This window comes from Raphanus sativus, chromosome 2 (genome assembly GCF_000801105.2).
Source record: "Raphanus sativus cultivar WK10039 chromosome 2, ASM80110v3, whole genome shotgun sequence".
Lineage (NCBI taxonomy): Eukaryota > Viridiplantae > Streptophyta > Magnoliopsida > Brassicales > Brassicaceae > Raphanus > Raphanus sativus.
This window is the reverse complement of record NC_079512.1, coordinates 18,938,263-18,963,520: the sequence shown is the minus strand read 5'-3', so window position 1 is coordinate 18,963,520 and position 25,258 is coordinate 18,938,263. Positions and strand designations below refer to the sequence as shown.

Here is a 25,258-nt window from a genome sequence, read left to right as displayed (position 1 = left end):
TGGGCACTCAAAAACACATGCATTATTGATTCCTCCGGTTCCCCACATCTGTCACAAACGGTATCCGCTTTCAAACCTCTTTCCACAAGGTTCTTCTTGACCGATATACATCCCGAGACTAATTGCCATAAGAAATGTTTCATCTTTGGTGGACACCTTATCTTCCAGCAGTGAGCCTTCAAAGGATTCACCGAAGGGCCATACTCCTGAATGGTTTGACCTCTGTCCGGATAAACCCGCTCCACTTGATATCCTGATTTAACTGTGTACTTCCCATCCAATGTAAAATGACAACCATCCCGATCATTTTGCCCAGATCGGCTAAGTGGCAAACTCTCGATAAGTTTTGCATCCAGTGGGTCCACCAGTGTCCTTATAACCTGCAGATTCCAGGTTCTAGATGTTGCATCAATAAGAGCATCCACCGTAAGATCTGGATAAAGAGTATGATTGTTTTTATTTGCTGGTCTCGGGCGAGTGGATGGGAGCCAATGATCATTCCATACGAAGATAGATGATCATGTTCCCATCCTTTTGATTAGTCCTTTGCTAACCAGAGATCTATCAGAGATAATACTACGCCATCCATAAGACGCCGAGTATGATCTAATTGGTTCCAAAGGCGAAGCATTCATAAAATACCTCCCCTTGAAAACTCGAGAAAACAAAGAAGTTGGTTTCTCGATTAAACGCCATAGTTGTTTCCCCAACATGGCCGTATTAAAATCCGATAATTCCTTGAAATCCAATCCTCCATCCTCTTTGGGTTTACACACTTTGTCCTATGATTGCCAGTGCATTCCCCTCGTATTGCCCGATGGACTCCACCAAAATTGAGCAACTGCACTTGTTAGCTTCTTGATAATCGTTTTCGGAATACGAAAGCAGGACATTACGTGATTCGGTAAGACCGTTACCACTGATTTTTATGATCACCTCTTTTCCTCCCTTACTAAAGAATTTAAAAGTCCACCCATTTATTCTGCTGTTGATACGCTCTTGGACAAAACCAAAGACCTGTGTTTTGGGACCTCCCAAATTCTCCGGAATTCCCAAATATGATCCCATTCCTCCCAGATTTTGTATTCCCAAAAAATCCCGAAGTTCCTGACGAATAGTCTCCTCAATCTTATGCCCGAACTGAAATGACGATTTTTCAAAATTAATCTGCTGACCTGACACCACTTCATATTCCTTTAGAATTCTTAGAATTGTCTGACATTCCTCCTTTTGTGCTCTGCAAAAAAAAAGACTATCGTCTACAAAGAGCAAATGAGAAATTGGTGGGCATGCCTGTGCAACCTTTATTCCTTTCAATAACTTCTCCCTTTCCGCTTTGATAATATTTGCTACGAGAGCCTCTGTGCACATGATAAACAAATAAGGGGATAAGGGATATTCTTGCCTAAGCCCCCTCTGTGGGAATATATTCCCTTTTGGTTGACCGTTCAAAAGAACTCTATACTGCACAGAAGAAATACAACCCATCATTAGTTGAATCCAATAACTGGCAAAACCCATCTTAGTGAGAAGTGCTTGAATAAAACTCCATTCAACTCTATCATGTGCTTTACTTATATCCGTTTGATAGCCATAAATTTACCCTGACATGATTTATTTGTCCTGAGACCATGGAACATCTCCTGAGCAATTAGAATATTATCCGAAATTAAACATCCAGGTACAAATGCCGATTGTTTTCTGAAATCAATACTGGGAGGCACGCCTTTAATCTTTGGCATAAGACCTTTGAAATAATCTTATATCCAATATTACAAAGACTTATAGGTCTGAGTTCAGTCATCCTACTCGGCCTCTCTTTTTAAGGAATCAAGCATATATTTGTAACATTTAGCCGTGAATCCAGTTCCCCAGTGGTCAAGAAACCATTGACCATATCCAATAAATCCTTTTTTATTATGTGCCAAGAGTGTTGGAAGAACAGAGCTGTGATTCCGTCTGGTCCCGAAGCTTTCTCTGGGTGCATCATAAATAACGCTTGCCTGATTTCCTCTTTAGTAGCCAACCGAATTAAGCGTTCGTTCATCTGTGGCGTGATCTTAGGCGTGATCTCTTCCAAGAAACCATCGAACTCCATAGGGGAACTTGTTTCAAACAATTCCGCAAAATACTCCACAGCTACCTTCTCCACCCTTTGTTCCTCAATTATCCAATTTCCATTATTATCATAGAGTCCCATAATCCGATTACGAGTTCGACGCTGTTTCGTAAGGGCATGGTAGAAAGCTGTACTTCTATCTCCTGCTATATTCCACATATTTCGGTTTTTTTGGTGCTAATATTCCTCTTCATCCTTGTAAGCCTCCTGCAATTTCCTTGACACCTCTATAATATCTTCCTGGGTTCTGATAGCGACTCTCATTAATAAAAACATACTTCAACATTTGAGCAAATAAAAAATTTTAAAAGCAGTTTCAAAAATAATAAGAACTTAACTTACGATTTTTGTATTTCTTTTATAAAATATTTAACAGTGTAACAAATTAATTATTTCCTAACTAATTTTTACTATTTAGTAAATAGAATTTTAAATATAAAAAATCACTAAAATGAGTAAAAAAAAACCTGTTAGACATTTTAAACTAACCTTAATTTTATATATTTGGCCTCACGCCCCCAAATAGCTAGGCACGGCACTGTACATTCTATAAATATTATAAAACATTTTAAATTTTTAGCAAATGATTTATATTAGCGCGCATTCGCGCAAATCTGTTAATTATTTTGTTAGCAAATAATTAACAGACTTTATTTTGACAAAGTAGTAGTAATGGATACTCACACATGCATTATTTAGTCATAAAAATCTTTTTATTATATGGTTCTAGTTTTGTAGACATTCCACTTTTGATTGGATTGATTTATTGTTTGGAGAGGGGTTTGAGGTGTTTTTGTAATCAATATGAATATTTGGATTGATAGGGTGTAAGTGTAACTAATTTCTCATTTTTTAGTAACTAGCATGTATTTTAGTGTTTAATATCAATATTTATAGGCTTCAGTTTAATTGTCGAAGTTGTGACCACATTTGATAATTACTCCAAAGAGTAGTAACAATGATCATCATTCTAGAAAAAAGCACAAATAAATGGTTTTTAATTACTTATACAATTATTTTGAGTAAAATAATATCTTTTTAGACAATTCTCTAAAATAAACTTTTTCAAGTTTTTCTCATAAGAAATCATAGAGAGGAAAATGACTAAAATATGTAATAGGAAAAAAGACTTTTATACCCTAAATATATAAATATAAATAAATAAATAAAAATAGAAAATAAAATTTCAGATTATCTGTTTCAAATTCGATTTTTCTCATTTTTCTCATTTTCTTTTTGAATTTTTTGAATTTTTTTCATTTTTTTGAAACCATTTTAAAAATTTTTCATTTTCAAATTCTTAATATTTATTTTTTATTTTATATATTTTTAAGCCTCAATCATAAATGTTTACCCCTTACCTCTAAGCCATAAGGTCTAAATTTGTTAACCCAATAGGTATAAATATATATTTCCCTCTTTAATAAAATATTTTGGTCATTTTAATCCATAGAGTCTATATTTGTGATAACAAACTTTTTTAGTGTTATCCTATGATATTTCTCTTTTTTCTTTCCAACCACATGTTTTTTTATTTCATTTTGGTTAGATGTAGGTTTTAGAAAAAAAAGATATTTCATTTTTATTATTTTAAAAAATCAGTTGGGCTTATGGAATTACTATTAATTCTAATTTAGATAACAGTTATTATAATAATAATATTTTAATATATGTGATAACATAATAAACTATCTTCACCAAAATATTTGTTTGATATATTAAATTTCTTTCATTTTCATTTTGATATAGTCAACTATGATTTTTTTAGTTTCTAAAATTAGTAAAATAAATATGAAAATAGCTGATCACGTTAATTTCGTTGACTTCGTTCTACTTTTCACAAATTTAAATAATCAAACTATTTTTAGCTTACTATTGTGTGTATATATATTATGAGTGTTAGGAATGTTTTTTAACAAGAAACACAAACATTGTTTATGCTCTCTCTTATCAGATATTGAACCATGAAGTCTCATGCTTTATTTATTGTCTTTTGTGTTGTTTTATTGCTCATTTTGAGTTATCCTAAAGGTATATATTAATATTTTATGACTAATAATTTGTGGAAAATGGATATATCAACCTAATTTTCAATTTGTTACATTATCAACAGAAAAACTAAATTTTGTTATTTATTATATTAATTTTTTCTTTGTTGATATAAAACATTAGAAGCAGAAGCTGCTCCCAACAGGTGCCCGGCTAAAAGCTATTTTCCTGGAAAATGCGGAAATGATGGAATACAAAGTTGTCTAAGGGATTTCAAGAAAAAAACCAAGAAAAGCCACATTATTGATCAGTGTAGTAAATGTCAGGACGCTAAATCCCCAAATGGCGTAGTTAGACGTGATTGTCACTGCAGTTACCCTTCTACTGTACCTTGCTTATAAATTCATTGCTGGAGTCAATTATGATATCTGATATAAAAACATATTTTAATTTTGTTTCATTAATAATTATAGAGAAATAAATTTTATAATTTTTTGGTTAAAATTATTTTTATTGAATTTTTTTTGTTATGGTACTTTGACAAAATTATGTTTGAATCTGATTTTTTTTTAAAATGATATGCATTATATCATATGATTGGTGATAGTTAGTTTATGAACTAAACATCTTACGAAAATCATCAATAAAAGAGGAAGTTAGTAACTATATAGAAAATTTTAATTTATTTGAAAATTGGAGATGTTATCAAAATACATCAATTACTTATCACATATTGTTTACTATTTTGATATCGATCCTTATAACTAAAAGAAATTTTTCAAAACTGAAACTGATAAATAACTCTTTGTAGTCTAACGTGTCACCAAAGATTAAAGGTTAGCAGTTGATACATCTACAATTGAAAGAATTGATTACATGAGTTGATGAATGATTTTGGAGAAGTTTACATTAGAAGTCACATTTTAACTTTTCAATTACATCTAGAGACACATTGTATTGGAGACATACTTTTCAGAGTTGATTTGTCTATTTTTTTCACTGATAACTATGTGACATAATTATTTTTGGTAGGTTCTTCTTCTCTCTCTTTGTATCCATCGTCTTAACGAAAATCCCTAATATTTTTTTTTCCACCGTACCACCATCTACTTCTCCCCAAAGAACCATCTTTGTGAATTACAAGTGGTGCTAATCTAAGAGATTCAAGCATGTAGCAATCTCTGTTCTTTACCACCAACTTTTTTTGGGGTTTTTTTTTTTTTGCTTAAATTTTTTTTTTTTTTGGGTTTTTGCTGCCTATTTATTTAGTCTCTGGCTGATTCGATGAAAATGGAGAGGTAACTATTGTTGATATGGGTTTAGCCTTCATTTTACACTATATAGTTGTTAGATGTGTAGTTAGCTTTGAATATTCTCCTGGTATGATAAAGCTCCTCTCTTGTTGGTTAAAGTTTCTAGCTTTTTAGAGGATTATCTACAAATGATAATGTTTTTTTTTCAGGAGGTTTGTTTGCTCAAAGTAGGCCTGGGCGTTTTGTACTGGACCCGAAGCCCATAGTGGAACCCGAACCGAACTAACAGTTGCGGATCGGTAATGGATCCATGAAAAAACCTATTGATATTGTAACCCAAACATTTTGGCTATGGGCCGGCTGGTTATACACCGAAGTCCGACCAAGTAAACCTAGAATTTATATTCTTGTCTCATGTGCACACATTCATGTACACATATACACAGAAAATCTTCGGTTCCTGAACCCTAGTTCCCAAAAAAGCTCTCTCGAATATAGATCATCATCATTTTTTTCTTCAGCAGAGTATTCGAGAATCCAATAAGAGGTATTGTCTCTCTCTTTCTTTGATTATTGTTCTTCTTCTTCAGTAGTTCCGAGTCGAATAGAGGCAAAAATTGGTTATTAATTTTGTTCTTAATCGTTATGAATCATATGTTTATGTGTTTGTTTGATTCTGTAATCGATTGATTTAATGATCTCTTGTTTATGGTTTTTGTGTACTGGTAATCCTTTAGACAGTAGACATCTTTTGATTCTTTTATACATATTAAAAAAGTATAATCTTTTGATTCTTTTATACATATTAGAAAGCTGATCTGGTTTTTTTTTTTTTAAAAGCTGATCATAGGGTTCTTGTTGTTCAATTTATACAAGTGTGAGTTACATGGTCATCACAGTGCACTATATTAATGATGCTTCTTGGCGGTTGAAGAAGCTGATCATAGGGTTCAAACACATCACAGATCAAATAGGTCAGACTATAGCAAATGGTCTACTAGAGTGTTTGTCTGACTGGGGAATAGTGAATGTTTTTTGCATAACCGTTGATAATGCTACTGCCAATAATACTTCAGCTTTGAGGAAGTTTCAAAATAATTTTATTTTAGGTTCGGATCAGGCTTTTGTGTTAGATGGGGAGTTTTTACACACATGAGATGTAGTGCCCATATCATTAACTTGATAGTTAGGGATGTAATGGTTGAAATAGATCAAAATGTGGTTGCTGTCCGCAATGTTATCTCCTATGTTAGATCACATACTAACATGTTGAGATCTTTTGAGCTAAAAGTTCACTCCGGTAATGTTACAAGGGGAAGTGTGCCGTTAGATGTCAAGACAAGGTGCAATTCAACCTATCTAATGTTGACAACAGCTCAGAAGTTCAAGGTGGCTTTCGATAAGTTGATGGAAGAAGAAGACAATGGAGAAAAAGGGTAGGACTCCTCAGCTAAGGGTCTGGAATGCTATTGAGAAGTTATGCCAATTTCTTATCATATTTTACAACTCGACACTGGTTGTCTCGGCTTCAACTTCACTCAATTCACACAAGTGCTATGGTGAGATAATAACCATTGCAACTAATCTGGTAGAACTCTCCAGCAGCTCTGATTCTGATATGAGGTCTAAGGCGAAAGAAATTCTCAAGAAGATTGAGAAGTATTGGGATGGCGTGAAGAATATTAACATGATGTTAATTGTGGCCACTGTTTTCGAACCCATCAACAAGTTAGAGATTGCAAAGATGTGTTTCGAAGAGTTATATGGGCTAGAGAGTACTGAGTATAAGGAGATGTAAAATTTGGTGTGTGTATTGAGGAGTTTGTTCAGAGAGTACAGTTCAAGACATGGAGACGTGTTTCCTCCAAGTGAACAATTATCTCAGTCTAACAACTCAAGTCAGTTTAGAGACCAATGTATTGAAAGGATGGAGCTTGTGGACGACTGTGTGGTTTACAAAATGATGGATGTTAGGTACAAGCAGAAGCTAAACAAAATAGGGGTTACAGAGAAGAAGGATGAGCTGGAAACATATCTTAAAGAATTTGTGGAACACCCTGACCTAATGGTTGGAACGGAGTATGATGTACTCTCATCGTGGAGAAAGAACTTAGCTAAGTATCCTATCTTGTCTGAGATTGCTCGGGATGTTACAAATCTCGTCAGTTTCTTCAGAGAGTGCCTTTAGTACATCTGGTCGGCTTCTAGAACCACGCAGGAGCTGTCTAATCCATTACATGGTGGAGGTTTTAATGTGCACATAGCAGTGGATGAAGCAAGACCTGAAGATGGAGTCAAGAGTGCTTTCAAATCAGCAAATTCTAACTTATCTTGAAGAAGTGGACATGCTTGAAAGAGATAATATCCTATAATTTCAATCTTCTTTTCTTATAATATGAATGATAAGTTTTTAGTAGTCAGGTTTGAAATTTATTTTTCAGAGTATGGGACACAGTAGTTTCAGAAGAAAACTAAGCAGTTTGTTATTGCTTAAGAAGAAGATCATGGCTTGGAGTCCGTTGCAGTTTATGTTTTTTGTTTCCAATTTGAACACTTTATTTCTTTGTTTCGGCTCCAATGTTGGTTTTAAGTTTAGACACAAGTTATCTTGTTTTTTTGTATCTAAAATTTGTGTTTTCTTTTGGTTTTGTGGTGTTTAAACTCATGTTTGTTTCAATGTTATTTTCGGATTTTTGCTTAATTTCAGTTTAGTTTGGTTGTTTTCGGTTTCTTTGGTTATATATCATTACATTTGGTTGTTAAATTCCAAAACCGGACCGGTCCCAAAGTCTTTTCAGATTTAGCCGGATTTTGTTTGCCTCACCCGAACCGGTCCGAAACCGGTTGATTCCGAACTGATACCATACCGGAATTTTGAAAAAAAAAAATGAATGGTACTTGTACACTGACATCCCGAAAATATGAACACCCGATTCAACCGAACCGAAACCGATCGGTGAACCGAACGCTCAGGCCTAGCTCAAAGGAAGGTTTTCAGTTGAATTACTGAACCTGATGCACTTCTTTCCTTCACGTTTAGAGAACTGATATAGGAAAATGGGTTCTTCAGTCTTCACCATATCCAAAAAGAGCATAACCATGAGCCCATGACCTTGGAGGTGAAGCTCACGTTGAGGAGATAACAACTCCACCCCCGCGAGAACTCTTGTTTATTGATTCAGTTAGACCATCTCCAACCTTATTTTATTTTTCATTTTTTGCTTCATTTTAAAGTAATTTTTACTCTAATCCCACTTTACTTCTTGATTCAAAATGAAGTAGTGAATAGTATTACTTCAAATTTGAAAATCTACAATGCACATTTTTATTTTTTTTAAGATGAATTTTTGAAATTATAAATTGATCCTTAACTCTTACATATTCTTGCCTTTTGCAAAAACATATAATATTCATTTTAAAAAACTTTTAACTTCGGTTAAAAAGAATCAAAGAAAAATATGTTCATTTCTTACTTCTAAGCACTGTTGTTAGTAACTTATAGAAAAATATATATATGGTGCTTTTTGTAAGATGTTTTGTGGTTGTTATAAATTTATTATATGATAATGTTTAATTTATATGAAAATAGTTGCGTTGGATTATTGTTAAAACAAAATATTTAAGTAAAATTAGTAAATATGAAAAATATAAAATTTTACTAGTAATTAATTATAAAGTGGATTTGGATATATTTGGAATGTTCATTTTACAAGAAAGAAATGAAGTGAACCATCAGAGTAAATATTGCTTCATTTTGAAGACAGTAAACTTTTAATGATAAAAATAAAATCAATCATAATGATTTTGAAAAAAAAAATGAAAATGCACATCAAGTGTGGTTGTATAGAAAGTGAAGACTGAGCCCATCAGAGTAAATATTGCTTCATTTTGAAGACAGTAAACTTTTAATGATAAAAATAAAATCAATCATAATGATTTTGAAAAAAAAAATGAAAATGCACATCAAGTGTGGTTGTATAGAAAGTGAAGACTTGGCTCATCAAAATTCTCTTATTTTCTGCTAACACGGGTTTTCATAGGTTTTCTGGGGAACAAAACAAAAATAGAGAGATTAGGAGTGTTTCCATCGCCTTATTTCATTATACTTTGGGCGTTCTTCTCTCGTAAATTCTCTCTCTCTAAATAATATAAAGCACACGCTGCTCTGTTTCTATTCAAAAATGCTATTATTTGATGTTTGAACTGCAAACAGCACTAATGGTTTGAAACAAGTTGTAAATGAAATCATAGATGGGATAAGAGAAATGAGTCTTTTATTCAATCCCACTTGCAGAGTTTTTGACAATTTATGATGCTCAACTCAAGAATTCGAAAAAAAACACAACAAATGAGAGCAAGGCAAAGCAACCCAAGAGAGAAAAACTAAACATTATTCGCAAGAAAATAAATAAAGATGCAAAGAGGACAAAGTGTGCTTCATCCAGAGCGAGCTTATTCATTCATATGGTCTTAACATCTCCACTTCAAGTAGCAAGAGAAATGCACTTTACTCCCTATCAAATCCCCAGAAACCATTCATTCTTGTTTACCATACATCTCTTTCACCAACATGAGCTGTCTCCTGAATCCATCATCAATAATAAGCATTAATAGTTAGCACAAAACAAACCAATGATTGCCTAAACAGGTCTGCACAAAGGAATTGCAAGATTAGCTTTCAAGACAAGGGTGAACAAGGACGAACCTGTCACGTAGGAAGTGACCCACAAGAAGCCAAGGCTACAAATACTCCAACTAGAGGGACTTCAACAGAACGAGGCTTAGATGGAGTTAGGTAGCAGAAAACATTGCGTAACACTCACCTGAATCATTTCCAATTAACACCACACGATTAAGAGCTAACAAAAGCATTTAATAATGCAAATGAGCTTTATTGCCTGCTCTTACCGTGTGTTACTCCTCTTCCATTGTGATTTCACACAAAGCGACGGCTCGGCCAACTGGGCTGTCCTTGACTTTGATCTGGGAGTTGAGCTGATTGATCGTTGTTGTCTCTCTGAGGATGCTGAACATAGGGAAATTCTTCTTGGATCTGTGATGATGGAGCTTGTTTTCCAGGGAACGGAAAGTTGGCAGGCCTGCTTAGTCCATTACCGGTACCCATGTGCTCTGGTTTTTCAGAAGAAGCGTAATTCAAAGAACTGTTGAAACCGGTGCCTCGAGAAGATTGGCCTTGGTATCCATCCAACCAGCTGTAATCATCAACCTGCGGATTGTTACCAGACATATCCGGACCAGGTGCTGGCTCCTTTACCAGCTTAGAGGGGACAGAGTTAAACCCAGGTGGAGGCCCGAGATGCCTGGAGGCTCTACCGATTGGAGTTTTTCTTGCTACTGAAGACTGCACACCCAGGCCATCAGCAATAACTCCAGAAGATGAAACAGTATTACTCATGGATGGCAACCCAGCTTCCGGTGTTCGTGTCTGAGAATATGGCATACCACCCATACCATTGACATTGAAAGACTGGTGGATCGGTAACGAGTGTGCAGGGTAATAGGAAAATCCGGGATTTCCTTGCATCCCGTTCCTCATCACAGGACCATTACCCATCTGAGCAAAACCAGATAGGCTCCTAGCAGCTTCTGTTGGTAACCAGTTGCTACCACTAAGGGAAGTAGAATGTGGCTGTACCCGTGAAACATGTGAAATCTGTCCCTGAGTTTGTTGAAAATGCACAGTTCGTGATTGCAGTGGCTGAAGTTGTGAGACCTGTGATTGATGTGGTTGAAGCTGTGAGACCTGTGATTGATGTGGTTGAAGCTGTGAAACCTGTGATTGCTGTGGTTGTACCCGTGCAGAAGCCAGCGATTGAGCTTGCTGAGGATGCACTGCCTGTGTCTGAGGTTGTTGCAACTGCACACCCTGAGACTGCATTGACGGCAGAAGATGTCCCAGAAGGTTAGAACCAACAGACGCAGGCACTTGAACAGCTGCGTTGCCTCTTGGCTGCAGAAGCATATTTCCATGAAAAGCTTCATCTGAAATAGTCAGAGCTTTTAAGTCCCCCATAGTTGCAACTTGATCAGGGTTCCTGAAGCCTCCGTTAGGAACTTGATCAGGATTCTTTGAGCCTCCATTAGGAACATAGGTTTGGTGACAAGCCCCATTCTTCTTCTCAGTAACTAGAGGTTTGAAAACAATTTCTTCTTCTTCATCATCCTCCTCCTCACCCAAGTAGATCTGCTGATCTCGTTGCAGCACTAGAGTTTTATGATTCATCATTGCTTGGTTATCTTGTAAAGCATTATCAGCTTTAGGTGGGCTTGAATGAGAATCCAGCAAGTCACCCAACGGTTTAACACCAACAAGAAACTTCTTCTTCTTTGAATCAAAATACACACAACTCTGATCAACCTTGATCACACTGGTCAATGCTTTCCCGGCTGCTAGGATCCTCTTAATACGAGCTTTCTTTTCCTTGGGACCTTCAGTTCCAAAGGAATGTTTTCTTGAGAAGTCGAGAATAGTCTGAGCTGGAAGCAATGGCAAGAATCCTCTTAATTCATAGTCTTCCCACAGTGCGAGACGGTTTTCAGTTTCTCGTTCATCATACATGCTCATGTTTGAGAAGCAAGTTTCCTCTTCGACATCATCAATATACCCAAGCGACAAGATTTGATTGAAGAAGGCAACACACCGGTTCCAAAAGCTGTTTCTCACAGCAGTCAGTCTTTCATCCGGATCACTGCTCGATGCAATATCAGGACGACATGCCAACCATTCAATAAAAACTAAGACGCCAGGCAAGAAATAACTTGACGAAGGGTCAAGCAGTTGCGCACACTGCTCTACCACATGCCCAAGTAACTGAAAACTTGCTGTTAAGGAGTTTCTAGCAGGCTCCACACGCTGTACAATCTCGGCATATGACTGACCATCTGTCTCTTTCTTGGAGTCTATCCCTTTCTTAGGGGTATGAGTACTGAATATAAGAATCGTCACCAGTCTAACAATGAAGAGTGCGCTGTCACTGGTGTCTTTGCCAAAAACCAGCTCTTCCATTAAGCTTGAAGTAACCAGCTCTCGTAGACTCATGCTAGTGGAAGCAAGAACATCAAAGAATGTCTCCAGGCTGACAAAACAAGTGAAAAATATTTTATACAAGAGAACCAGTAACAGAATCGAGAACCAACTGATTTCAGAAAGAAAGAAAAATTACCTTGTTCGGGTAAAAAGAATCCCGTTGAGACGAACAAATCTGATGCAGAATGCTTTCAGCATCTCATTTGCACTAGTAACTTTATCCTTCTCAGGAACAGAAGCCACGTTCGCATCTTTCGATGGATTATCTTGGCCTTTGCCTTTGCCTCTTCCTTTACCATTCGGCTTTGTAGATGAGTCTTTGGAAGCCGCAAGCAATTGGGCATAACTCTGACGATTCTGCTTAATCATACGAAGAGGCACATTAGATTGAGTAATAGAGTAGGAGGACAATGGCTATTATCCTAAGCCACAAACATAATTAAAGACAGAGATTTGTCAGTTAACCTTTTCAAAAGCAACAATCAAGTTGTCACGGGCAGTTGGGAAAGGACTCTCCACGGCCAAGCTCCGGAAATAACGATATGTTGCAGCGAACTCATCCCCGGAATAAGAAGCAATTATAGCAAGCTGAGACATTAAGTTAATCTAATCAGAAAAACTGTCGCTAGCTAATTACAAAAATCTCATGAGAAAAAAAAAGAAAAAGAAAAAGAGGGAGTAACCTGATGATGTGGGTTTCCACTGGCTGGCAATAGAGAAGCTGCTTGCAAATAGTAACCAGAAGCAGCGGCATACTCTCGGTTCTTGGAATCTCCCTCCCCATACAATCCTTTGTACCGAGCAAGATCACCAAGGTATATCAAACAACGGTGACAAGATACCAAGCCTTTCTTAACTTGGGCCAACTTCTTCCCATCCTTATCACCCAGATTCTGACTCTCTTGATCCTCGGAAAAGTAACACAAGGGGAGACCATACTTGGCTCTAATTTTCAAGATCATCTCATGGTAAAACCCAGTTGCTTCCGAAAGGAAAGTTCTGAACTTGAGCTTGAGTCTCGCAACTCGGTCGGTCACAGAAGGACCCTTTGCATTCTGAGCCGCACTGGAGCTTCCAGAAGCCAAGACAGCGTTGATGTTCGACCTATACTCCTCGATCCGTTTGTAATGCAACTGCCAAAGCGAAAACTCAATGGTGTGCTGCTCAGAGAAAGCATGGTCTTGGAGAACGATGGATTCGTAATTCTCGCGAATTTGGTGCCACAAATTGGGGTCAGACGGGGTCCTAGACTGTGCAGCCTTGTGACGCTTGGCTTCTAACTCAATAGTCTGCAAAAGAATGCAATTTATTGTCACTGTAACCGTGGTCTACATACAAACCCCATATGCTCAAGTACAGACACAAAACAGCTTTTTTGTAACCCTAAGACGAACTAATTACAACTTCTCTAAGGTAAATTTCAGAGAGTTAGTATTAAAGTAAGAGAGGGAGGAACCTTATCGAATAGGGATTGGGCTCTCTCCCATGGGGAGGAAGCAGTACTTTTATCCATCTGCAAAGTCGACCTGAAATAATTAACAAATAAAAGGCATATAGTTCAAGTCAAAACCTTGAATAGAGAAATCAAAGAGTTTTACAGAGAAACATTCGATTTTACAAGTGATCAACAAGAGATAATTGACAAATAAAACAGAATTTAAATCTACCGAAAAAAAATCAGAAAAAAAAAATCATGAACAACCCTAAAGTCTTCCTTCGTCTGTGAATCTATGTTACCCATAATCATTACCAAAAATTCGGAGAACTAGAAGCGTAATCAATCAGAATCAGCATCAATTTAGGGGAAAAAAAAAAACAATACGACGAAAACAACCTAAAAGTAAGAGAGAAATCGTGAAAAGAGAAGAAGTTAAACTCAATTACCAGATCCGAATGGCTATGCGACCATCGGTGAGAGATTGAGAAACTTAGGGTTTTTTTTTTCCAGGCGAGGAAAAAAAAAATAAGAAGAAGAAGAAGGGAGACGGTGTTGTTGTATATTTGTCAAAGTCGGACTTTTCCTTTAAATATATACGAGAGAGAGAGAGAGAGAGAGAGAGAGAGAGAGAGAGAGAGAAAAATAGTGAAACGAGGGAAAATAAGCTTTGACGACGTCGTTTCTTTGTATTTTCCTTTTCTCTATAGTTTTCACTTTTTCTTTCTTTTATTTTGGAGTTTTCCCTATTTTTTCCTTTCTACAACAACTATTTCTTCCTTCGGTATGAATTTCTTGAACAAGATATATATCTAGGAAATGTTATTCAATGAACTAAAGTTTGGACCCCGTAAGTGCAGATATTTTTTCACTTTATAAATATATAATTTTAATATCATCTTAAACATTAAAATAATATGATTTATATTTAATATTATATATTTTATAATTCTATAATTCTATTGTGTTGGCTTCATATTAGTCATGATTAATATATAGATTATTAAAAAAATTATTAAAATTTCAAATTTTTCTAATAACATATTTTTTAAATAATACACAAGCTAAAGAGTGAATTAGTTGATTATTTTCAAAGAATGATGAAATTAAGAAAATACTTATGATTTGACATGTTTGTGTTTATAGAAGAAAATATTATGGTGTAGAATTTAGGGTATAGATTTAATTAGGATATAAGCTGTGGATAGAGAGCAATTTCTCTAAGCTAAATAATCAGTTATATGCTATTATATTTTGTATATAATCATTTTTAGATTATATATTGATGTGAGTTTCAAAATAAACAAAAAGATAATGTATGGTTGTAAATAAAAGTCTAGCATATTTTTTTTTTGTCACAAAAGTCTAGCATATGTTAATAATTTAATTTTTACATAAAATATTAGATGATTTACATCGTTGTAGCGATGAATAATGAATTTATTTAAATGAAAACATTTTGAAATATAAGTTAATCTACCAATTTAATATTTGATAGATATATATATAGTCCATAGTGCGTTTCTATTATAGTACAACATAGACTATAATGATATATTTATAAAAATAACATAATTTTATTTTTTGTTCATAATAAAATTTTAACTAACACTAATTATAATAATATTATATTATTAAAAATTAATTAATATATTATTTTTTAAAATAATATTTAAAAGATTTGGTAAGATTTTGTTGGATTTTTCTCAATAGATTTTGTTATAACTAAAAATAAAATAAAATTTATTGTTAAACTGATTTATTATTAAAATTTAATTTATTGATTATTAAAATTTAATATTAATAATAAAATATATCACATTATGTAATTAATTAAGTGGTTCCACTATAACTTATTAACAGTAGATAAAAATATGAACATAAATTAATAGAGTGAGTCTAAATACAATTCACTATTTATTCGAATAATAATTTTAAATTTTATTTCTAAATTTATTATTATTCAGTGAATGATTTAAATGGAGCTTTTAATGTCCAATATTTCAACTTTTAAATATCTTAAATGAAGCTTTTAATGTCCAATATTTCAACTTTTAAAGATCTTAAAGTCTTTTTCATTTTAATTTGATTTCATATAATCTGTTATGAAGTCTCATAAATAAATGATTGATACCTAATTTTAAGGCATAATATAAAAAACTAGAATTCTATAAAGTTAAATTATCTTAAATTTTTAAAATTTGATGGTTTGCAAAACATTGATAATTAATTTTAAATCATTGACTGAATAACTCCTCTTAAATAAATTAAAGCCTACATATATTAATATCAATTTGTCTAAGAAAATCGAACCACAATAGTTTAGTTGGAGTCTTAACGGGCAAGACCATGTATATACAATGTTTGAATATTCAGCCACTTTCACTTAATTGCCTGCTCACAACCTAAAGGGACCAACATGTATGTTAAACACTTATGAACAAAACCAATCTCACATCCAATTATGTTGTATTACAAAAAAAAAATGGTCTTTTATATACACACAAGATAGTTGCACAAAAGAATGAGGTCATTCTTGTCTTCTCACTAGAAATTGAACAGAAAAGCATTATTACATCAACATATACAGAGCAAGCTCAGACATTTTTTCTTTCTCATATTGTTAGTTCCATGGTGGAGAAGATGGCCGGTGTATGAAATCTTGAGAAGAAGAAGACGTGCCGTAGTTAAGATCCAGGTTCTGAAGCTGCTCCATTAGCTGCGAACGTCTTTCCTTGAAGAAATCTAGTCGAGTTGTTAGCTCTACCAAAGCTGCTGATGCAGCCGCTGACGGATGGTTAACCCTTGGGTACTCTGTTATCTGACAAAAACAAACGTTCGTTCCGAGCATGTTAGTGTGTGCTTTGTCAGTGACTAAACATGTTTCCTCGCAATTTCTTAAGGCAGAGAATCAATCTTGCATGTCTCTCTAGTTAGCTACCATTCTTTACAACTTCACTTTGAAGTTGATTATAAAAGCAGAAGAACATCTTACATCGAATGCGCTCGAAGTGGATGGAACAGAGGGAGAATCTATCCCTGAGAACTTGTCTAAAGACATCTTTCCAGAGTCTTCACTGCTTTTTGATTCTGGTGTTTGCTTACGAGATGGTTGCCTGCTATTATTGCCAACACCAAAAGATCCTCCTCCTTTACTATTTCTCCACTCCGCTCCCACCAAATTCTCCTGCAGGTCAATCAGTAGATTCTATTGGTTTTCATCCTTAACTATGTAAGTAAGACGATGATTGATGTGACAGAAACATCAGTGCAAAAACTACCTCGTGTCTTTGTTTTCTTTCATGATTTACAAAGGCAAGAGTGGAATCGAAATCTTGCTGAAGAAACCTTCTGCAGATATAACAATAACATGGTGGTGTTTTAGCAGAAATATAGCTGGTGCTGAGTTAAGGATTTATAGTAGAGAATTTAATCTGATTTAGAGGAAAAGTGATACAACTCACTTCTGAAGATTGTGATTCTGGATATACTGATGATTATTATCACGCGCTTCTGAGAAAGAAGCTGCCAAGTTAGTCTGACGTTGCTGGTTAAGCTGTTGGTGAAGTTCTGCGACTTTCTGCTTCAGCCTGGCCACATCAGCCTCAGCAAGGGCAATTTCCTCAAGCTCAGCCCTCGTCTTCAAATATACATGGATCGTAAGATTTTTCACAAGAACTAAATGTTTTTTTTTTTTAAAGAAAGATAACATTTCCCTAAAAAATTGTAATACTTACTTTCGAATCCACACCATGTGAGCTAAAATGTCCAGAAGACATGCTCAAACCAACCTCCAGTGCTGCTCGGAGATCTCTCTCTGCTTGCAACTGCTCTTGTAATCTTGATACCTATAAATATACCTATATATTAGGCTTAATTGTAGAGAAAAATGGATTCATAGTTTGAAATAATTTTTTTATACATCTTGCTCAAGCGAAAAACGGCGTTCATGCAGTGCTTGCTTCCTTCTCTCCAAGCTAGCCTGTAATATTGCATTACCTCTGGCCTATAAACAATAATGGTGACCCATGTTAATGACTTTATGAAGTCAGAAAATAAAAATGTCAGCAGCAGGTGATTGATTACCTCCTTTGCAATTCGTTGTCGCAGTTCATTTTTTGCGGTCTCGAGTCTTTGTATAGCAAGCCTACAAACAATTGATGAACCAATTAGTAGTACAGAAACACCAATCTAGTGTAATCTCATAGATCAACAACACAAAAAGAACATATATGCATCTATTTATGTATAATACAGCAAGTGAAAGTCTTACTCGTCTTCTCCTGAAGAATCAAACGATCCATCTGTGGATAACTTTCTGGCCTGTGACAAACAAAGAGGAAATAGAATGTTATATGATTCTGCAAGCGAGACACTTTGTAACAAACTGAAGGAAAAGAGTTTTGTATCATGCATCCAGTTATACTCAAACTAATGCGTCAAATCTGCCACACGTACAGAACCAGAACTATTTGAACAAGATACGCAAAACACATACACTGCCTCGACCCCAGAATGTTGCGCGCTTTGTATGAACAGACGAGGGAGTGCTCTTATTCACGGATTTCTCACTTGACGATTCAAGACCAGGAGAAGAAGCCAAAGTGTTTCCATGAGTGAGTTCATTTAGGACCTTCCCTGATTGATAAGACTCGCTAACATTTACAAGACGTGAGTTTTCTCCGTAATTCCTTGGATCATCACGTAGCTGCTCTCCAGCTTGTTGATCCGTGGAGTTGACAAAAGGGTTTCTCACAAGATGATTTGTTCGTACGTTCGAATTACGTATTCGACCACTTGTCTCCCTCGGTGATTCAATATCAGAGTCATCAGCAACAAATCCCTACAAAAAAAATGTGTTATCAGCAATCATGAATTAATTAGCTAATCTAGAATTGTTGACTCTACTTCATTAGAAACTAATAGGAATAAATGAAAGCTATAAACATATTATATATTCATGAACCATACTCCCTATGTTTAAAGGCATTTTAATTACCTCAAAACCACTATACTGTTTCGTGTAAACTTAGCATAGATACGTGAGTGTATTGAGGAAGAGAGAGAGCTCAGACTGGCCAAAGGAGAACTAACCTTGTATTCATAGAGATCGCTGCATGTGCCTGCGCTGCTCTCACTCATTTTTCCACTCAATGCACGCTCATTATCATCATCATCATCATCTGTCACTGGTTCTACTTCATGCTCTTCATTACGGTATTCACTTTTCAGGTTGTTGTCATCATCACTAGACTCATCAGGCCCACTATTTCCAATATGTGATTCGGTTGAAATGGAACATCTTTGAATATTTTCTTCCTGAAAAAAAAAATTTGCAGAAAAGCATATAAGGCATACATCAAATTTAAATAAAACTACACGAGTGCGTCTTACATCGAAAATACTTTCGTAATCCTCTAGGAGGGTAGTAATGATGGCTTGAGCATTATTGGCAGCATTAGCAGCAGCAAGAAGCTGAGCAGAGTTGTCTTCGCCACTATCAAATTCGTCCTCTAGATCACATTCACCAGCGAGTAGAGGACGTAAGAGGAGGGGAGCCATGCAAGCAGCTACAGCAGATGGGCTCATTCGGTTTTCGTGGGAATGAGATGAGATCGTATGCATCATTTTCAGAATCCTGAAGGTATAATAACGCAAATACGTAAGGGCCACCTTATAAATGATTCTCAAGCACTCGTACTCATAAAAGCCAAGAGAAGCATTACTCTGGCCCTGTAACATCTAATATATATTTTACAAACTGTTAATGAATATGGTAACATACCGTTGTAATAAACGTCTATTAGGTTCAGGAAACGTTTCCGCCATAGCAGAGCGTAATGAACTAATGCGAGCCTCCTTAGACTCAATTCCTGATCCAGCAAAACCAATTGAAAGAACAATCAAATTCACATAAGTTTCAGTCAGATAACCTCCACTCCACAAGTATGACACTTCATCGAAAGGAAGGAAAAGAAGGTAAGGGAAACTCACTGTAAGCTTCCAGCAGGGCAGTGCAACAAGATGCTGAAACCGGAGAAGAAGGCAACTCTCTCAATACATGCTGCAAGTGAAATGGAAGTACCTTAGTATTGTAACAATGCAAGTAATTAACAGAATAAGAGGTTGAGAAGAAACTACACCTTTATGCAGTCTCCAATAACATGTGGATCTTCATCGAAAGCGAACTCCGTTTTGCCTACGTATTGTTTGGAGATGAACAGGGAAAAATAAGTAAACATTAGTACCAGGGAAGTCTAAGAACATATTATATAAGTATGACAAGGTGTGCTTAAAACTTAATTGGAGAGAAACCAGTTGGCAGAGATTATTGGTACCTTGTTCATATTCTTGAACTCTACGTTCCACCTCCTCCACATCAGCAGACTGTCTTAATATTCCTTCAATTTTGGTTCCTGAGGAGACAAAAGACCGCAAAAAGCAAAATAAAACAGTTTAATAAATAATGCATTTGAAGAACACCATTTTAGGGAAGACCAGAAAATCAATAAATCATTTTGATAGCTATCTATATATCCTCAAGAACATACCATAATTCTCAATAAACTGAAGAGCTTTCTCGAGGAACGATGGGCTTCCATCAATATCTTCAAGAGCAAGTAAGATTGGTCTTCCAACAACCAATGATTTTAATGGACGCTTATCCCGCCCTAGCAATTATGAACAATAAAGGAAAAAAAAATATGTAATGATGTGAGATGCTTAGGCCAAGCTGTAACATGGATTAGAACAAACATTGATGAGAGGAACCTTCGCTAGCCTCGTTAGTTTCAGTGCGGAACATTCCATTATGACCCATGATGGGTGCTGCATTAGGGGCGTGTGCAAGAGCCTGCTCAAGGGAAGTTTTCCACTCGTACAAATCTTGATATGTCTCAGCCTGCGCATCATCCAAGTTGGTCACAAAAAGAGAAGTTAACAACAATAGTACAAAAGATTGGTTCTTAGAGTAGACATTCTAGGTAGTATGTATTTAAAATTTGGTGCTAGTGATGTTGAAGTACCTTAAGAGTGAAAGCTCTTCCATCACGCCCGTCAGGAAATAACACAGTCAATAATTTTTTATCCTCTCGCACCACAACACTGAAAAAACAAAAAAACAAAAAATCACTGTAAGTTGAATTTCCATGTAGTTTTCTAATCAACTAGCGATATTATTATTCAGCATACCTTCCTGAGTTATTCAAATCGATGCCACCAAGTGTTATGTTAACTTCACCACCCTTTTGTGGTAGCGTACCCTGTGAACATTTAGTTACAGAGCTAAATAAATAAGTAAATTAGACGGATCAAAATAGAAAGACAGTATGGGTTGTAATACTAACAGGGTCATTTTTGAAGAAGACCAAAGAAGTACGTGTGAGGATGAACCAGCGTTTCTTCCAAGACGTCCAACCCAATCCTATTGAGCAAAAATACCAAAATAAAACGTTTAAATGCACTATGATATCCCAATAGCACAGGGAATTGAACATAGTGAAATGTGACAACTTTAATACTAGAAAATAGGGACACAAGGATGGATACCTTTCGAAGATATGAAAAGTGGACCACTCTTATAAACCTGTCAAAATAATTGCGAAGTTACATAAAATTAGTAACAGTCAGCAGCTTAGTTATCAAATTTTACATTTTGGAAGCTAGAGAAAAATCGATTATGGTTTTTCAGTTCCATTTCAGGTATCAAACATCCTTACAAGCCAATTCATTTCTACTCAACTGAGAAACCACTTCCCTGGATACTGTTAAGTGTAAATTTTACAACTTCAACCAAGAGTAAACCACCCACCCATCTGCCTAATACCTCTAATGGCTCTATCTATACGGCTCTTCCAGTTCTAACAAATCACTAAGCACCCATACATCGTTCAATCAAGCTTCTCTTATGATGTTTATTGAAATGTACTCAACAAAGTTACTATATACCTCCCACCAGCACTGATATTACAGTGTATGGTTTAAAAAAAACACAGGAGCGATCACGGACTTAAGAACACAAGGAACAGCTAATCATAGCTTGTCACACTAATAATCAAAAACCCTATGTTTCATGAGATTCCAAAAAGAGCCACTGACTGATATTAGTGCGGAGGATACAATCTACCAAACTCCAATCGTATACAATAAAACTTGACTCTTTTAGCAATTCTATAGTCACATGGTAACCGAAATTCAGACAATTAAAACCTTGAAAACATCATTAAACCATTACTATGAAATGAATTGTCACATGAAGATAAAATGTATACCGAGAAAGAGCCAAAGAAACTCCATTACCGTATTAGAAGCAGCAGCAGCGCCTCGAGGCCGCTCCAAAGCAGCTAAAGAAGCCTCCATTGCCTCCACTGCATAATCTCAGATCCAGCCGAGATTGGCTATGGTTTCGATTTCACCTCAACTGAAAGAGACAAAACAGCAACAAACAATCTCCAAAAACCTAATCTCCTCTCCTCCTCCTCCGAGAAATTGAAGGACTATACGCAACAGTGCCGCCACCAATTAACCGTCGCTGAGTTCTTTCCGTGTCTCCGCCGCGAGATGTAGAGCAGAAGATTTTAGGTGGAGATAGAGGAAAGAAGAAGGGACATTGCTTTCCAGCTACTTCTGCTTGTGTAATGAGAGAGAAAGGGGAAAGAGATTGGGGGCCATGAGTGTCGGAGAAGTCACGGGTCGGGTCTTGTATGACTTAAGTCGTATTTAAATCGATCCAACCAATCACCGTGCTCCACCTCGGCAACAGCTGGTATGATCCTCTTTCCGGATTAGGTGATGCGTTTAGTTTAGTCCCACTCGCTACGACTCCCTCGTAAACGCATATTAATCTACTTTCTGGTTTAGTTATTTATCCACTGATAGGTGAAAGGAGATCGACTCTCCAATCTTAGATTGATTTTGAACCATTTCGGATACAAATTTGTGCCAACACATTGCAATTTCTCTCACACGCAACCCCACATTTTGGCAGCTCTTGGGATCATAATCCAGGCTGATTTTAGTTCGATTATAAGTTGAGATTCTACATCGGCACTTCAAGAATATCAACACTAATATATAAGATCTTTTTGAGTAACCAACTTGTAACTAATCAATCTTCTTTATTAAAAGAGAAGTACAATTTTATCTACTGTAAAAAAGTTATAGCTAGACCATCTAATTAGTAGCCTACTAAACTGAATTAATATTAACATATCCTTCCTATTAACAATGAAACCATCTTATGTGGCTAACAAATCTAAACAACTTCTCCTATTGATCATATTTAACGGAAAGTTTATTAATTGTTATTTAATTTGATTCCAAAATATATTTATTAGATTTGATAATTGATTTATTATATATATATATATATATATATGATTCATATAATTAATCATCTACTACATTTTTACCTTTATTTAAACACATGTAAAAGTGAAATAAAACTATTTCTAAAACTTTATTTAGTCTCATTGACTTCATTATAAATATATCTCAATATTAAATATTATAATATTTAATTGATATTAAATCAACTAATAAGTATATATCACCAAACATGAAAATATTTATAAATTTTATGCAAATTTAAATATAAGAAAATAAAAATGCTCTAAAAGTAATTTTTTGGTTCTGTGTTACTCAAATCTAAATATTAATTTTCAGTTTGCATAACACAATTATTTATTTTCATACAAATTTAAATTTACTACTAAATTAATACAACACCCGCACGGATGTGCGGGTTCAAGTCTAGTACTATTTAAAAAGAATAACTTTTTATCTACTTGCCAATAGTTTATGTTGGATCATTAAATTAATTAATTTCCTATTATTTCTCTTACAACGAACTTAGTTATTATTAAATATATATATATATATATATATCATATCTAACTAACTATTTTAATATTTTCAAAAAAATATCTAAATGATATTCTTAAGATATCTTTTTGTAAGATTACATTTTGATAATATCTTTTAATATCTTTTTCTAAAATATAAATATACATTTCTTAAGAATATCAACTATAATTAAAAACAAATTATTGATTCATTTTCATTTATATAATAATAAATAATATTTCTATAATATTTATATATACAAATATATTCATAATTAAATACTACACCAGTTAATAAATATAAAGTAACTTAATTCATTTATTAGCTATTTTGTAAATTATAAAATAACAGAATAAAATATATTCATGAAATTTATAACATACCTCAACTTATTAAAACAAATAATAAAGTAGGATATATAAAATGATAAATAATTTAATATTATAATATATATAATATATATATATATATATTTTTTTTTTTTTTGATTTATCAAGTGTGAGACGAGTTAAATGACAATAGTTAATTTATATAATAATGATGAAAATATAATAATAAAATAATTTTTGACTAATATAAAAATTAAAATAAATTTGACTATAATTAAAAAATTTAAAATATAAGTAAATATGATATCAGGCGAGTTATATGAATTATCTTATTTTCACAAAATTATATTAATAAAAAATTTAATTTAATTAATTTGACTAAAATTTTGTATAGCTAACTTTTGTAAAATTGGAGCATGACATTCACAATTAATTCGAAAATGCTCGTTTTGGAATGTAAGTTAGAAAATTACGTTGGGATCATGGATTTTGAAGAAACTACTAAAGTATTGACATCAGGCTTCATCGGTCTTCAAGGTCGACATCCATAGTGGCTTTAATGTGTCTATAGTTTGATGAGTGGTCTCCTATGAGTCGGCTGCTGTATATAACATGAGAGAGAGGATGTATCGATCTTGGTATTGTGATTACTTTGACTGTGGAGATGGCAATTCAGTCGTATAAAGGTCCAAGGCACATAGTAGATTCTTTAGTTCAAATTGGTAATACAATTCTTGATATGAGAACAAGAGGTCTAACGCAATCAGAGGATAAATGGTTGTGGAAGGTTGAGAACGGTATGTACAAGGCGGGACTCAGCACAACACAAACCTGGAACCTAACCGTGAATGGTATCACCCAAGGTTCCATGGTTGGTAGGTGTATGGTTTCAAGAAGCAACTCCAAAGCATGCGACGCTTGTATGGATAACTGTCCATAACACTTTCAACGGATGATCACATGCTTAAATGGAATCCACAGGCTATAATAAAATGATGGTTCGTTTTCCAAAAAAGCAGTGTGGCACAAAGTTATTCAAAACATCCTTGGGACTGGATACTCTAACGAGTGGAATCAGCTACGACTGGTCTTGGTAGCTGGATTACAAGATAAAACTCTTACTTTTATTTTTCGGTATTGTTTCAAGGAAGAGACAAGTGGGAGAGCCTTCAAAAGCTCCATCAATTCTAGCGGTATTGCTTGATAAATTGGTTCGGAATCGAATCACCTCGATTAAAGGAA

General features: G+C 34.8%; 2 protein-coding genes and 1 long non-coding RNA gene across 4 annotated transcripts; 1 reads left to right on the top strand and 2 right to left on the bottom strand.

Annotated features, from left to right (window-relative positions):
• The first annotated feature begins 5,345 nt into the window (after window positions 1-5,345).
• LOC108842269 (uncharacterized) lies at window positions 5,346-8,655 on the top strand. Its single transcript, XR_001948240.2, has 3 exons — window positions 5,346-5,406; window positions 5,571-5,908; window positions 6,202-8,655. It is a non-coding gene; the product is annotated as an uncharacterized LOC108842269 (long non-coding RNA).
• A 963-nt stretch (window positions 8,656-9,618) lies between these two features.
• Window positions 9,619-14,427, bottom strand: LOC108842268 (nonsense-mediated mRNA decay factor SMG7). 2 transcript variants are annotated; one of them, XM_057002316.1, is made up of 9 exons: window positions 14,294-14,427; window positions 13,866-13,935; window positions 13,093-13,698; window positions 12,875-12,997; window positions 12,546-12,766; window positions 11,126-12,458; window positions 10,270-11,095; window positions 10,067-10,184; window positions 9,619-9,943 (listed from the first exon to the last, which is right to left on the bottom strand). In XM_057002316.1, exons 2-7 carry the CDS (start codon window positions 13,920-13,922, stop codon window positions 10,298-10,300), a joined length of 3,138 nt encoding a protein of 1,045 aa, XP_056858296.1. In that variant the 5' UTR covers window positions 13,923-13,935; window positions 14,294-14,427; the 3' UTR covers window positions 9,619-9,943; window positions 10,067-10,184; window positions 10,270-10,297. The 2 variants fall into 2 exon arrangements, with proteins under 2 accessions (XP_056858296.1, XP_018470635.2); XM_018615133.2 differs by having other exon boundaries at window positions 10,270-12,458; window positions 14,294-14,426.
• A 1,871-nt stretch (window positions 14,428-16,298) lies between these two features.
• Window positions 16,299-22,542, bottom strand: LOC108842366 (rho GTPase-activating protein 7). The gene is made up of 22 exons (XM_018615251.2): window positions 22,143-22,542; window positions 21,393-21,429; window positions 21,191-21,267; window positions 21,036-21,106; window positions 20,870-20,948; window positions 20,616-20,745; window positions 20,396-20,515; window positions 20,183-20,260; window positions 19,988-20,043; window positions 19,839-19,908; window positions 19,630-19,717; window positions 19,239-19,482; window positions 18,939-19,163; window positions 18,343-18,687; window positions 18,118-18,167; window positions 17,931-17,991; window positions 17,767-17,850; window positions 17,582-17,692; window positions 17,309-17,484; window positions 17,126-17,195; window positions 16,840-17,031; window positions 16,299-16,665 (listed from the first exon to the last, which is right to left on the bottom strand). Exons 1-22 carry the CDS (start codon window positions 22,200-22,202, stop codon window positions 16,468-16,470), a joined length of 2,622 nt encoding a protein of 873 aa, XP_018470753.1. The 5' UTR covers window positions 22,203-22,542; the 3' UTR covers window positions 16,299-16,467.
• Between the last annotated feature and the right edge of the window lie 2,716 nt (window positions 22,543-25,258).